This window comes from Eschrichtius robustus, chromosome X (genome assembly GCF_028021215.1).
Source record: "Eschrichtius robustus isolate mEscRob2 chromosome X, mEscRob2.pri, whole genome shotgun sequence".
Lineage (NCBI taxonomy): Eukaryota > Metazoa > Chordata > Mammalia > Artiodactyla > Eschrichtiidae > Eschrichtius > Eschrichtius robustus.
In genome coordinates, this window is record NC_090845.1 from 26,029,268 (window position 1) to 26,045,311 (window position 16,044).

The window sequence follows — 16,044 nt, forward strand, 5'->3', positions numbered from 1 at the left end:
CTCTCTGTACTACCTTTGCAACTTTTCTGTAATTAGAAAACTATTGAAACTGTTGAGAATAGCTAACACAGAATTTAATTTTAATGTTTAATTCAATCAATCTGGAGCTATTACAACAACTTGGACATCACATATCAACTCCAATCATTTTTTTAATTTATTTTTTTTACAGTAGGTCCTTGTTGGTTACCTCTTTTAAGCATAGCAGTGTGTACATGTCAATCCCAAACTCCCAATCTGCACCATTTGCAATGATTCTCTCCACCCAGTCTGTAAAATGTTTACATACCTGGTGCCAGCTGTCTACCCCAGAGAGTATCTGGTGGCAACATAGACTACCGAATACACGTTTGCCTTATGGCTGCAAAGAACTCAGGAACCAAGGGAGGCAGTCTAAGGTGGGGATAGCATCTAGATTATTTTTTAATGTTCTAGCCCCAACTTCAGTGCTGGAAGGGCTCTGTACACAGAAGAAATAGCTTTTGTCATCAGGCATCAAGAGAGCTTTCAGCCCTGGTACACTGGCAAGGATGCACAGAACCACCAGAGTAGTGAAGAGATGTAGGCTTTCCCAGAATTCATTAATATTATCACTGCATGACGGGGGGAGCTATCTATACTCTGCCTGACTGACAGTGAGCAGGGGGGATTCTAAGGTAGGAAGGGGTATCAGGCAAGCATCTGGTCCTTTCATCCAGTAGATCTACCCACTCAGATGGCTCTGCAACTTTAAGCTGGTAATAATGATTCATAGATTTTCTAAGCCTTTTCACGGAAGTTGGCCAGGACCCTCCAAGATTCCCCGTGTTCTGTCCTTCTGTTCCCTTTTCCACTATCTGCTGAGCTCTGAATTCAGAACCCTGACTGCCAGCCTGCCCTGGGCTATCAGTACTTGGTTTAGTATGTGGCCTCTCTCATGGATTCTGGAAATTTCTTTACCCCCCCAGGCCTCCTGGTGCTCCTTACTAGCTGAGGATATCCTGTCTAGACTCTTCCTGGGGATCTAGTCATTCTAACCAAATCCTTGCTTCTTAAAGTAATTGAAAAGAATCTTATTGACACAGAATTTTAAAACACGTACCCAGAGATATCCCAGTACTCAAGATACCTTACAAAAATCCTGCTTTGTATGGATGAGGAATTAATTAATGAGGAATTATTTTTTGAGTAACATAATTAGAAAATGGAAATACAAAATAAAATAACATTGAGGGTATATATATTCACATAAAAGATTGGTCAACATTTAAAGCTGATCAAATAAAATGCCTGTGAGTTTATGATATTTACATACATTAATATGTGAGAGTATAAGTTGGTACAGTATTATTGAAACAGAATAGCAGTGATATTCATAAAAATTTACAATCAACACACTATTTCCACTTCAACCCAATGTTCATTTCTATGTCTTTCCATAAGAAAAAATACACATTTGCCCAATAATTTATATTTAACGATGTTGGTATCAGTTCTATTAGTTATAGCAACAAATGGAAAACAACTTATGTGCCCATCAGAAGGAGAATGGTTAATTTAATTATGGCACATACACACTTTAGAATTATTGGGGGTAGTTAAAAGAGTGAGATGGATCCATATGTGCTTTCACGGAAAATCCTGCACTCATTTCATTAAGTGACAGGGACAAGAGGCAAAACAATATGTACATCATTATCTATGTATGTTAAAAAACATTTAAAAATGTTTTTTTTACATTTAACATTTAAAAATTTAAAACATTTAAAAATTTAAAACTTTTTAAAAATTTAAAAACATTTAAAAAAATTTTAATTTAACATTTAAAAACATTTTAAAATGTTTTTAACATTTAAAAATTTAAAACATTTAAAAATTTAAACATTTAAAAATGTTTAACATTTAAAAATTTAAACATTTAAAAATTTAAAAATTTAAAAATTTTTAAACATTTTAAATGTTTAACATTTAAAAATTATGGTTACCTGTGAGTAAGGCAGAATTTTGGAGGATGAAATAAGGAATGGGATTTGGATTCATCTATATTTTTCTAGCATCAAGAATATATGCAGTATTTCTATTGTAATTAGTATATTTAAGTAAGACGGACAACAGAAATGATTGTAGCTGCGTGTTATTCAGATAAAGTATCTGTTAGCAGAAATGTAGGACGAAGCCGGAAACCTGAATAACAACACTTCAGAAGTTTCTCTCGGGCTTCCCCGGTGGCGCAGTGGTTAAGAATCCGCCTGCCAATGCAGGGGACACGGGTTCGAGCCCTGGTCTGGGAAGATCCCACATGCCGCGGAGCAGCTGGGCCCGTGAGCCACAATTACTGAGCCTGCGTGTCTGGAGCCTGTGCTCTGCGACAAGAGAGGCCGTGATAGTGAGAGGCCCGTGCACCGCGATGAAGAGTGGCCCCCACTTGCCACAACTGGAGAAAGCCCGTGCGCAGCAACGAAGACCCAACACAGCCATAAATAAATAAATAAATAAATAAATTTAAAAAAAAAAAAAAAAAAAGAAGTTTCTCTCTCTTACACATAAGGCTTGCCTTGGGTTGGCCAGTGTCTCTGCTGTCATGTGACCCAGGGATCCAGCCTGCTTCCACCATGTGGATCCACATCTCAGCACAGGGTTTGCATGTTTGCTGCTGAATTGAACAGAAAGCATCAAGGTAGCACACTGACTGTCAAATGCCTTGGTCTGAAAAGGACAAACATTGTTTCTGTTCATATTTCAGTGGCAAGGGTAGTCACAAAACCCTTTCTAATACAAGTGGACTGGACGATACAGTCTTGCAATCTCTCCACAAACAGTTACGGAGTAGGAGATCATCAGTAAAGTACAACACTTACAATTTGTATACAAAAGCCCTCTTCATTCTTGGAGAAGTTTCTGAGAAGGCAAAAATTGCCTTGCAACACTCCAACTTTTTCTAGTGTCTGCTATGTGACAGGTGTTTTCAGATACAGGCTCACACCAGTTTTCTAAAGGACACTGTAAATCTCAGCAGGGAAGTGTCGGTCACCTTTTGTCACTAAATAGTACCTTTCTGCACTTACCTTTACAGTAGTCTCAATACACTGAAACTTTTCTTCTTCCTTTTTCTGCGTGGTCAAAAATCACAGTTTGTGAGCCTCTGCTGCCCATCACCTGACGAACATGCCTGAACACTTGTACAGGTGTCTTTAGGCACACTGGAAAACCAGGGTTTTCCTCTTGGGCAAATACAGGCAAGAGTCAGGAAAATGATGGTCAATTTTTTTTTCTTATCAAAGGTGGCATGTCCACCAGGGAGACATGTTCTACATTGTTGGTAGACTGAATAGTTGCTCCATGAAGATGCCCATACCTTATCCCTAAAACCTGTGAATATGTTATGTTACATGGCCAAAGGCACTTTGCAGATGTGGTAAGGTTATGCAAGCAACTTTAAGATAAAGATATTATACTGGAATACCTGGCTGGACCCCAGGTAATCTAATGACATGACCCCTTACAAGCAGAGAACCTTCTCTGGCTTGCTGCAGAGGAGAGATGCAGCAGACAGGGAAGTTTGAGAAATGCCAAGCGTGAGAAAGATTCAAAGTTTAATTGCTGACTCAAAATATATGGGCCCACATGTGAGGACGGGGGAGAGGTCTGGAGGAACTATGGCAGCTCCAGCTGACAGTCAGCAAGAAAACAGGGCCTCGGTCTTATTATCACAAAGAACTGGGTTCTGCCAAAACCTGAATGCTTTTGGAAGGAAATTCTTCCCAGAACTCATGAGGAGAGGTCTGGCAGCTGAAAGCTTGACTTGGGCCTTGTGAAACCCAGAACAGAGAAACCAGCAGAAGCAACTTGGATTTCTCACCCACAGACATGTGAGAGAATAAATTTGTGTTGTTGTAAACTGCTAAATTTGTGGCAATATGTGGAATACTGGCATAAACTTCTGGAAGGGCTACAGGGTCTGTTAGAATCCAGTCTAGGCAGATGGTTGTGACACAGTGATTTCCTTGGTCCTTCCTCATCTACCATTTAGAAGGGAGGCTTTGGTTCTTTGCCACTTAGTTAAGCTCACTCATCAGTGTACAGATTCAGTGGCCAGTCTCAAATAAGCCAGCAGATTAAATTCATTTCTTTCTAACCTTGTCTGCTTTCTAAAACCTTCTAACTTCAGGTTTATCTTGCAAGAACCTGTAGATCCTGTGCCTAATCTACTCACAAGCCAATTTGGAAAAAATTTTGAAAGTGTGGTGGAAGCACCCAGAGCAGATGAGCAGCAGACTTCTAAACTTCACCTCCAAAGTAAACAACAGTGGTTGGGGCTGCTGCTAGAAGAGAGATTCCACAGTCAGGGATGGGACAGACAGGGGATGTCTGCAGGGAGTTGGAATGCTCTAAATCAGGGGAAAGGTGGGTGATTCTGGGTTTTCTGTTCCACTGGGAGCAGAGTGCAGCCTTATAAAAGGAAGCAGGGGAGAGCTGGACAGCAGGTCAAGATCCAGATGTGGGCATGAGGGCACACTGGGGAAGACCCAGGGGAAGAGCGATGTAATTCGGAAAGGACTGGATCTGGTCCCATGTACCAGCACTGGGTAGAATCAGCTCTAAAAGAACCCTGTGGATAGGGGCAGGAGAATCTTAGGCAAATGCAGGCCATAGATAGTCCCAACTTGGTGTTTAATTCTCATTTTCACTTTATTAATACACCTGGGTTTAGTACATTGGCTGCAGATACCTTTTTTTTTTTATTTCCTGGGAGACATTGTGAAGTAATGAGAAGAAAAATAAATTAAAAGATAGAAGGTTGGCCTCAGGCTGGGAGGGGTGCAACAGTGTGGGCTCTAGAGGAATTCAGACCAGGGTTCTAGTCCCAGCTCTGTCACTTACAAGCCAGGTGAACTCAGGAAAGTTGCAAAATTCTGTGAGCCTCAGAGTCTTCATCTGTGAAATGGATTTGAAAAGTAGTCCTCTTGCTCTTGCTTCACATATATCATGTAAATAGGAATGTTGGAATGTAACTTATGCAAGACACTGGCACAGTCTCTGGCATTTATTGGGTTTTACTAAACTTTAGTTATTACTATAATTATTTTCACCCTAAAACCTACTAACCTCCCCCTCTGGTTTATTTTTTTTTTAATCCAGGAAATATAGAATTTGTAGCTCTCTAGGATATGGCATAAGAAATCAGCCAATATGTTGCTTAGCATGTTAGACTAAGTTACTTGCTGTATAAATTTTCTTAGGATATATTATTTATTACTGGTGTGGGGGATCCTACCCAGTTTGATGCAACTCAAAATTCCTGAAATTTGTGTCAAAGTCTATTTCCATCCCTCCCTTATATCTTCCCTTCCATCCAAAACACTTGTGTTTGCAATTACTTTACCTCCATCACAAATCTAGTTCTAGCTTAGAGTTTACCAAATTACATCCCAGATAACCTAATTAAAATGCCCATCTATTGGATGGACTATGTCTCTCCCAGCCCAAGGCAAAGATTGCCAGCACAGTGGCTTCTGAGCATCCCGCCTCATATAAGTATCACCCTTATTTCTCAGACACTCCCTTGTTATAATGTGCACAAATCACCTATTTTGTGGACTGTGTTCCCCGACACTGGAAAAAGAGCACAGGCCCTCTTCCACTCCCGCCCCAAGTGAAGATCGCTCTGCTTTATACATGGTCTTGAAGTAACTGCTAAAAGCAGCTTTCCATTCCAGGCTTTAGTCTCTCAATCTGAGACACATCATCTGAGATTTTAGTCTCTGCCTACCACTCAAACAAACTCCTCTGACCCACCACCCAGCTTAATTAAAATTACCTCCCACTGAAGGGCTTGCAGTTTCCCAAGGTCTCAAACCCCTTTACCTTGGGATATTTACATTTCACTACAATTAAAACCCCCAAGTCCTCACACCATCTTTTGACTTGTCCTTTTAGTTGTAGGGGATATCTTACAATATTCCTTACGTCATAGCTGCTCCAAGACTTTAAAATTCTACTTTAAAATTCTATGGGCAGGAATGATTCTTGTTCATCTTAGTATTCCCCATACTAACAGGGAGCTTTGCAAAGATTAGATGCTTAATTATTGTTAAGGGAGAAAAAAGTGGGCCACTGAAAAAGAGGTCTAAGTTATTACAATATTATTTCTCCAATATTAATAATAATAAATATTATTATTACAATAATATTTATTACAATATTATTTTATTTTTATATATATATATCATGTTATGAAACAACAGGCCAAAAGTGATAAATGAAGCCAAGAATTTATCATCTTTTATTTATTTCTCCATTTCTTGACCCCAACTATTACATTGTTGAGTTTTTCACATTTCCAAGGAAATGCCTCGTCTATTGCCGTTATCTTATTCCAAATTACTGAATAAGGTAGAACTTTTCCAATTAGTTTTACGAAATAATAAAACTCTTACTCTTAAATATCATTCACAGCAATCAGTGTTTGAGCAACATCACTCATAAATTTGGATTTTGAAGCTACTTAAACCTTCTATTAAAAGGAACAATGTTTTTTAAAATTATCCAAGTTACTACATAGAACAGAAACACAAATATATGTTATACACTATGTTGTCTGCAGCCCCACCCCAACCTTCTACTACTTAGAATGTGGACTTCTCTTTTTAACAACAAAGTGAAGAATCTGCCTCAGACTCTATTGAGGTGGGAGGAGCTGCTGGCTATGGCCCTGGAGCGCACGCTGGCCAGGGCAGCAGTACGAGCCCTGGCTGCAGCCCTGGCTCGGGCTCTCTCTCCCTCATCTCTCAAAGCCTGTTCATTGTGGGGTGGGAAGGCACTGGGGACGGTACCATTGACCTTGGCCACAAACTCCAGGACTTTCATCTTGCTGGTTTCAGCGCAGGCTCTCCAGCCCCACAGGAACTCATAGCGCGGAGGATCGCTGTTGGGCACCTGACGATACACCAGGTACCTTTCCTGCACTAAATCTTTGGCGATGAGCTTCTTGGGCTCCCCACAGATGAAGTTATTCCTCCCAGCATATAACCCCATTATATTCAGCACTTCCCAGACTTGCTCCTCAGTGGCGCAGTTGCCCTTCGTGAAGATCACGCCCAGAACAGTCATCAGCACACCAGTCTTGGGAACCTCTCTGTCATCACTCGGCTTTGCATCATAGCTTAGTTCCAGTTTATTGACGAGGACATAAGTATTCCTGTTGAGATCCACTTCCTTCACGTCAAGGCCAAAGACCAGCTCCAAATGCTCAGAGGCTTTCCTGAGGATCTCATAGACGTTGATTCTTGTACCTCTGTATTACATTTCTCAGCATATCCGCCTTGGTAACGGGCTCTTTCATATGATACTTGTACAGAAGGTAGTGCACCAACATAACAACCTTCTTGTCAATAGGGCCTCTGGGCCAGTGCTGAGTGGTATCCTGGGCCTGGGAGGCTTTTGGCCTTTCCTCCCCTTGATTGTCGGCACCTTCGTTAAACTTATGCTTGAAACAGCTGCAGCAGTAGTGGTGGCGGAACGGACTCTCCCAGACACTTGGAGACTGCTGGGTGTTCCAGTGGCAGGTGAGCTCTGGGGAACATCTTTGAAATGAGGAGATGGGGAGGAAGGGGACTCTTCTTCCTCTGGTACAGTGGCCTGAGCTTCCACCAGACCACTGGGCTGTTCTTGAGCCTGGCGGCGTTTTTCACGGGCACGAAGCTTACTCTTCTGACCCCGAGGTATGATGACTGACAGCAGGCAGGAGTGTGGGAAAGAAGGTAGATGACTCGGTGACCTGGAGGAAAGAGGATGAAATGGTGTTATAATACTCTTTAGTGAGGAGATACCGCTTTGGGCTTTATCGATGGCCATCTCTGCAGGTTTCCTTGCTGGCACTGCTCTAGGAACCCATAAGGCTCCTCTTCTCTGATCAGCCTTTCCTCTGAGGACTCTGTGGAAGTAACTAGAGTTCACCTTAGGCTGCAGCTCTCCAGCCCTACCTGGGTCTTAACTGGAGCTGATACAGGGTCTGGCAAGTCCAGGCCCTGTGGAGCCTCCCCTGTTCTGGAGTAGCAGGTGTTTCTCTCAGTTCACATTCAGGGCCATTACCTTGACTTCTGGCAGCACCTGAGGTCCTGTGCTCAACTGCTTTGATGCTGACCCCTCACTCCAAAGCCCTCACATCCCTGACATCCCGGAGGAGGAACTGAAAGGGGACGTCATCTGAGCACACCTGCCCCCGTGTACCCTGGGATGACAGTAATGACAGAACTCTGTGGGACCACCTCCATTCTGGGATAATCAGGATTCTCACCCCTCACACAGAGTCCTTACCTTAGTTTCTTGCAGGGCCTGAGATTTCTCCCTTGGCTGACCTTAGACCTACCCCTTTGGAGCAAGGCCCTCACATCTCTGAAAGTCCTAGGAGGAGTTTAAGGAGGTCTCAGTCTAACATATCTTCACCGGGGACCCTTGCCAGGGATGACATCACATGTAGGGCTCTGTGAAACACCCTTTGTTCTGTGATGAGTGGTACCCTCAACCCTCCAGTTCCTAATAGTAGTTCCTCCCCTTGACTAACTGGTGTCCTCCCTTCTGCAGACCTGAGGCCTATAATAATCAAACCAAGGCTCTCATCTACCTGATATCTTGGAATATGCAGGGGGGTTGGGGAGCAGACTCAGTATGACAGATCTCTGAACGGCTTCCCAGGGCTGGCCACAGAGCAAGGGCCTGACTCTGTACCACCCCTCAGTCCTCCCTTTGACTTCTAGAAGGGCCTGGGTGGGGTCACTTCCTTGTAATAGGGCCTTCATCTCCCTGTGACCACTGATGATAAAGTGAGAAATATCTTAGCTTGACAGCCCTGCTTAGCCTGACACCAGGGCTTATAATAGGGGTGGTGCTCTGTGGGGCCCTCTTTGTCTTAAGGGAGGAATTCCCTATAGTCCTTGCTCAAGGTTCTGAACTTAAAGCCACCCCTAGGACTCCTCCCTCCGCTACCCTGAATCCTCTAGCATTAGACCAAGGCTCTATATACCTCCCTTCCCTCCCCCCACCCCCACACTACCCCCTCCAACCAGAAGGTGAAGCGAGGGGGCACGTGGGCCTTACAGCCCTGCCAGGGGCCTCCCCGGGCTGACCACAGGGGCCGGGCTCTGTAGAGCACCCCCTGCTCTGGGGAGGTGGTTTCTCCTAGAATGCAAATAGGGGCATTTATTGACTCCTGGCCAAGCCTGGTACTCCTCCCTCTGCTGGCCTGAGGCAGACGCCCTGGTCAAATATCCTCACCTCCTGGAGCAGCCAGACAGGACGTCAGGTGTGCCCAGTCCAGCCACCCATGCCTGGGGTCTCCCAGGCCCATCTGCAGGGGCAGGGTGCCCAGGGGACGCCTCTGTTATGGGAGAGGGGGAGTTCTGCCAAACTCACATAGGGTTCTTCATCGACTCCTGAGAGGCCCTGAATTCCTCCATCAGCTGGCTTAATGCCAACACCCTGGTCCAAAGTTACTATTTTTCTGAGTTCCTAGAAGGAGAATTCCCAGGGCAGTACGTTGGACGATTCCTGCCCAGAACCTTCCAGGGCCAACTAGGGGCCTTCTGTCTTTTGGGTTAGAGGGTCCCTCAAACCTTAATCAATATCCTTAGATTACCCCTGTAGAACTGCATTCCTCCCTCTGCCGACCCGATGCCACCGCTCCTCCCACTGCACGTTCTCACCTCCTAGATTCCCAAGACGGAAGTCAGTATGCAACATATCCAGTCACCCCTGCCCCAGGCCTCCAAGGGACGACAGCAGAGGTGGGGCCTGATTCTATGGTGCCCCCTCTGTTCTGTTGTGGGTGGTACCCAAAGTTCTCTCTGCAGAGTTAGGGCCTCATTTTGGCTCCTGGTGCATTGATTAAAGGCTCCTTGGGAAATACCTCCCTGTATGCTCTGGACAGTTTCTCAACTTAAACCCTTGCAGACAATGGGTACGAGTCCCAGGCGTGATGTGAGATGAAGATACTGTAGCACAAGGTAGGGGGACCAGGACAGGTTCTGAGCTGTCAGAGAAAATGCATAGTAATGATGGGATCTCATCGCTCGTCAATACAGACCCTTGCGAACTTTCTGTTTGAAAAGTTCAAACAGAACTTCCCTTCTTCTACAGGGAAGAAGCAGACCTGCATAATTTTGTGTAACCCAGATCTTTTTATCTCATCTAACATTGCTGCACAGTGTACTGAAATTCATTTCTATTTTGAATCTCATTTATAACGAATATATTATATACCTGTTCTAATCATTGCTGCTTTGTACGCAAGGCTCTTGGTTTTACTACTGTTATCTGTACACCAGCTTCCTGAAGTCACTTATTCATTTGAAAAATCCGTGGCCTTTTCCTTTGGATTTTCTAAAATGATGATCAAATTTACAACGAATAACTTCTGTTTCTTTTTAATAGTCTTAACATTTATTGATTTTTGTATTCTTATTCTCTGGCTATGCATTCCAGTCCAGTGTTGAACAGTAGAGTTGGTAGCATACTGCTTGCTGTGTCTTCTTCCTCACCTTAACGGGAATGCTACTAACACTTTGCGTTTCACATTTCAATTCTTTTGCTGTAGATTTTAGGAAATGAAAATTCCCTTCTAATGTCAGTTTGCTGAATGGTATTACTATGCATTAGTGTTGAGTTCTTTTCAAAAGCTTTTTCTGCATTTCAGTACATGGTCAAAAGCGTTTTAAAATTTTATCTGTTAATGTGGTAATATTTTAGGCAGTTTTTTCCTAATGTTATATCATCTTTACATGTCTTGGATTCAGCCTCGTTTTTCTACATTTAATTCACTGCTGTATTGAAACTTCTATGGGTTTATTTAGGATCTTTGCCTGTGTGTGGGTGAGCTTGGCTCAAGTATTCTGTTTTCGGGGTGTCCTCAGCTGGTTTTCTTATCAAGGAGAGCTAGCCTGGGAAAATGAGTTGAAAGATTTCCCATCTTTTTGTATGCTTTGGATGTGTTTACATAAGATAATGGTTCATTTTTTACTTATCATATGGCAGAACTGCCTTGTCCTGAAACATTTGAAGGTGGCTGGAGCTTTGAGGAGAGTTTCAGTTTGTATTTCTCAATTACAGTTTTCTATTTCTCTTTGGATCAATTGGGTAATTAATATTTTTTCTAAATAATGGTCTATTTTCATTGGGGTTTCAAATTTAATGGCAACATGTATATTCTTCTTATTGGAGAAATTCTCAAACATACACAACATAGAGAGACTAGTGTAGTAAAACCAATACACCTGACATCAGAATCAACAATTATCAATACATAGTCAGTCTGGTTCCATTTATACCCATAGGTACTCCAATCTCTGCCACTGAAATAATGAGAAACAAATCCTAGATATAATACCATTTTATCTTTAAATATGTCAGTGCCTGGTTCCAAAAGATAAGTACTCTTTATGAAACATAAACCTTATATGGTAGGATTATACATATCCTACCTTAAAAAAACTAACTCTGTGATATCATCAAATGTCCAATTATTTTTCACATTTACCTGACATATTTTTTAAATGTTTTATCCTTGAATTAGAGTCAAATAAAGTCTGTTCATTGTCATTGTTTTTTATGTCCATTAATTTATAGATCTTATCCTCCCCCCTCTCCAATAGATATATTACTTCTTTTTCCTTGTCATTTTGTTGCTGTTGTTGTTCGGAAAAAAACCCTCATCTTATGTTCAGTCCAGTTTCGTATGACCTGGATTTTGCTGATGCCAACACTGGTGTCCTTCTCCCCCTGTATTTCTTTAAATCGGTTGAAGTTGGATCAGATTAAGGTTTAACTTTTTTCTCTTTGTTTTTTTTCTTCTTCTGGAAAGACTGCTCCATAGGTGATACTGTGCACTTTTATTACTAGGAACCTAATGTCTGTCTCCATTTGTGTTGATGTTTGCAGTCTTTGAAGATTAGCATATTTATCCATTAATTAATTGAGAGTTACACAATGTTAATTTTCTCTTTCTATCATTCCTTCTGAATTTATTAGATGAAATATATATTTATGTAGAAACCTATCCTTGTCCTCCATTTGGTAATGATATTTATACTGTTCTCTTAGAATATTTAAATTCCTTCTGCACCTATATTTTGTACAATATTATTCAACTAATATCACTTACTTCTGTTTCTTTCTTTTGTAATTGATGGTAACTATAAAACTGTCAGTTATATCAGCGTTTTCAAAGAGTAGGCTTTTGTTAGTTGGCTTCATTGTCTTTTAATTAATCATTTCTACACTATTTCATACATTCTATTTTGGGGGGTTTAATATGGTGCTCCTTCTCTAGTTTCTTGAAATTTTTTTTTTTTTTTATAAATGTTAGCCACTATTGATTAGCTTTTTCCTCCTAACGACATTTATTCTTTTTTAATTAATTTTATTTTATTTATGGCTGTGTTGGGTCTTCGTTTCTGTGCGAGAGCTTTCTCTAGTTGCGGCAAGCGGGGGCCACTCCTCATCGCGGTGCGCGGGCCTCTCACTGTCGCGGCCTCTCTTGTTGCGGAGCACAGGCTCCAGACGCGCAGGCTCAGCAGTTGTGGCTCACGGGCCTAGTTGCTCCACGGCATGTGGGATCTTCCCAGACCAGGGCTCGAACCCGTGTCCCCTGCATTGGCAGGCAGACTCTCAACCACTGCGCCACCAGGGAAGCCCTCTTGAAATTTTTTGCATGTTTTAAATATTTCTAATTTTTTTTTGTCCATTGGGATTTTAATTTCAATAACTATATTTTTATTTCCAGATATTGTTTTAGTTCTTTTTCAAATTAGCCTGTTCTTTTCCCTAATTTCTTATTCCTATGGTCTCTATGCTTTCTATTCTCTTTAATGGATTTTATTTTTATATTGAGTTATAATTGACATATAACATCATAATAGTTTCAGATGTACAACATAATTATTCAATTTTTGTATATATTGTGAAATGATCACCACAATAAATCTAGTTAACACCCATCACCACACATGGTTACAATTTTTCTTGTGATGAGAACTTTTAAGATCTACCCTCTTAACATCTTTCAAATATACACATACAGTATTATTAACCATGTTGCCATACTGTACATTACATCTCCGGGACTTATTTATTTTATAGCTGGAAGTTTGTACCTTTTGACTACCTTTACCCATTTTGCCCACTCTCCACCCCCTGCTTTTGGCAACCACCAGTAGGTTCTCTGTATCATTGAGTTCATTTTGTTTTTGTTTTTTTTTTTTTTGATTCCACATATAAGTACCTTTCTTTGTCTGACTTATTTCACTTAGCATAATTCCCTCAAGGTCTATCCATGTTGTTGCAAATGGCAAGATTTCCTTCTTTTTATGGCTGAATAATATTACATTATATATATATGTATATATATATACATATATATATATATTATATGATATTTTCTTTATCCAGTCATCCGTTGGTGGACATCTAGATCGTTTCCATATCTTGGCTATTGTAAATAATGCTGCTATGAACATGGGGGTGCATATATCTTTTCAAGTTAGCCTTTTCATTTGCTTCCAAGAAATACCCAGAAGTGGAATTGCTGGATCATATGGTAGTTATATTTTTAGTTTTTTGAGGAACCTCCATACTGTTTTCCATAGCAGTTGCATTATTTTTTAAACAAATTTATTTAAGGCTATAAATATCCCTCTGAGTACCACTTGGGGTGTTTCCCACAAGTAATGCTAATAGAGCTTTATGTGTAGTGCTGGAATTTATTACAAGCTGAATGTCTCTGTATTCCTTATGTTCTTAGAATTTTTTGAATATCTATATACATATATATACATACACACACACACGCACACATATATATGCAAACACACACAAATACTAGTAAGTGGAGAAAATTATTTTGGAGAAGGATGTGAAGAGGAGGAGAGAAGCAGAGAATTATTTAGAGAGGTTTCAGGGTCCCAGTGGGTGTTTTGCTTTGTTTTGTTTTGGTTATATATGATATAAGAGACTTGAACACATTTAACTGCTTATGACTGAATTGAGTTTTTCCTAGGAGTGAAAGGAGAGTTTCACATTAGAAAATCAAACAAAATAATTACAAATGCAACTGTCAGAGATTATTCAGGAAAACAGAAGTTACTTTCAATCGATAACTCAGGTAGAATTTAATGCAAGAAATTGGTTACTCAAGTAATGGAGAAGCCAAACAGGATAGAGTCAGGAAAACCAATACTTCGCAACTTGAGGGAATCACTCCCATCTCTAGGATAGAGAGACAAAGAGAAGAGGTAGTGTTACTGGAGACTGGGAGTTGGGGTCAGCAGGATCTAGAACCGTGGTTAACCAGTATATTGGGGGCTAGAGTCATAGAGAAGATGTAACCATTGAAGTAGAAGCCACTTGATGCAGAGAGAGAAAGGGAGAAGGAGAAAATGTCTGACTGTTTCTGTCCTCCTGGACTATAATCTGCTGGTGTCCTTGCTGCCCGATCCTTGATAGTAGCCAAATATTGGAGAACCTAGGAGCTACAGCCTGCAGGAGTTATCTCCAAAACACTAGAGAGCAGAGCAAAGAAAGAGTAAGGAGTGGCTCTGAGGGCAAATAAGTATAGGGCTGGCATACCACAATGACATATTAAATGAGACAAATATACAAGTTGATAAAGAAAATTGTCTTATACAAATCAATATTGATTCATGATAAAAAGAGATGTTATCAAACTAGATAATGGATATCTACCAAAAAAATACCCTCCATAGCAAACATCATACTTAGTGGAAAACCACTGGAAATTGGGAATTAGATAAGAATAGATACTATCACTATTTTTTATTCCACATTGTAAAAGAGGCACCTGCCAGCCCAGTAAAAGGAAATAAATGAAATAAAGGAGTTAGAGATTGGAAAATGAGACCATTTAGTTGTCAGTTCTCCCCCAAATATCTCTAGATTCAACGAAATCTCCATCAAAATCCCAGAAGGCCTTTATTTTTTTTTAAAGAAATTGATATACTCTAAAATTTATATGGGAATACAATGGACAAGAATAGCCAAAATGACTTCGAAAAAGAAAAGGAAATTTGGAGGACTAACACTACCTCATGTCAAGACATTATAAAGTATGATAATCAAGACAATGTGGTATTTTTGTAAAGATAGACAAATAGCTCAATGGAACGGAATAGAAAGACTGGCAATAGACTCTAACATATATGAGCAACTGATTGTCAACAGTGGTACAAAGGCAATTCAGTGAAGAAAAGATAGTCTTTTCAAAAAATGATACTGCAACAATTGGAAATATACACACACACTTTGATCCATTACTTTCACTGTACAAGAAAAATAACAAAAACTGGATCACAGATCTAAATGTAAAATCCAAAACTATAAAACTGCTAGAAGGAAACATAGGAGAAAGCCTTTGGGTTCTTGGGCTAGGCAAAGATTTTTTGGATACTACTTCAAAAGGACAATTCATAAAAGAACAAATTGATAAATTGGATTCCACTAGAATTAAAACATCTGTTCTTCAAAAAGACGCTGCTAAGAGAATGAAAAGACAAGTAATAGAGTGGGAGAAAATATTTGCAAAACATATATATGGTAAAAGGCTAATATGGTAAAAAACTACCCAGCATTTATAAAGAACTTTTAAAGCTCAATAATAAGAAAACATATAACCCAATATAAATGGTCAAAAGGTTTAAACAGGCAGTTCACCGAAAGACAGTTAAGAATGACAGAGAAGCACATGAAAAGATGCTCAACATCATTAATCATTAGGGAAATAAAAATTAAAATCCCAATGAGATACCACTACACACATATCAGAATATGCACAGTAAAAAGACTGCTCATATCAAGTATTGCCAAGGATGTGAAGGAACTCTCAGAGATTGCTGGTGAGGATGTAAGTTGGTACATCCACTTTGGAGAACAGTTTGGCAGTGTCTTAAAAAGTTAACCATACGCCTGCAACATGACCTAGCTATTATACCACCAGGTATTTACCTGAGAGAAATGAAAGCTTATATCCGTGCAAAGATGTTTATATGAAAGTTCATAGCA

General features: G+C 40.5%; 1 protein-coding gene across 1 annotated transcript; it reads right to left on the reverse strand.

The window, feature by feature from the left end:
- Positions 1–6,651: 6,651 nt before the first annotated feature.
- Positions 6,652–7,833, reverse strand: LOC137756255 (melanoma-associated antigen B10-like). The gene is given in 3 exon segments (XM_068532588.1): positions 6,652–7,257; positions 7,259–7,464; positions 7,467–7,833. Coding segments are annotated over 3 exon segments (1,179 nt in total).
- Between the last annotated feature and the right edge of the window lie 8,211 nt (positions 7,834–16,044).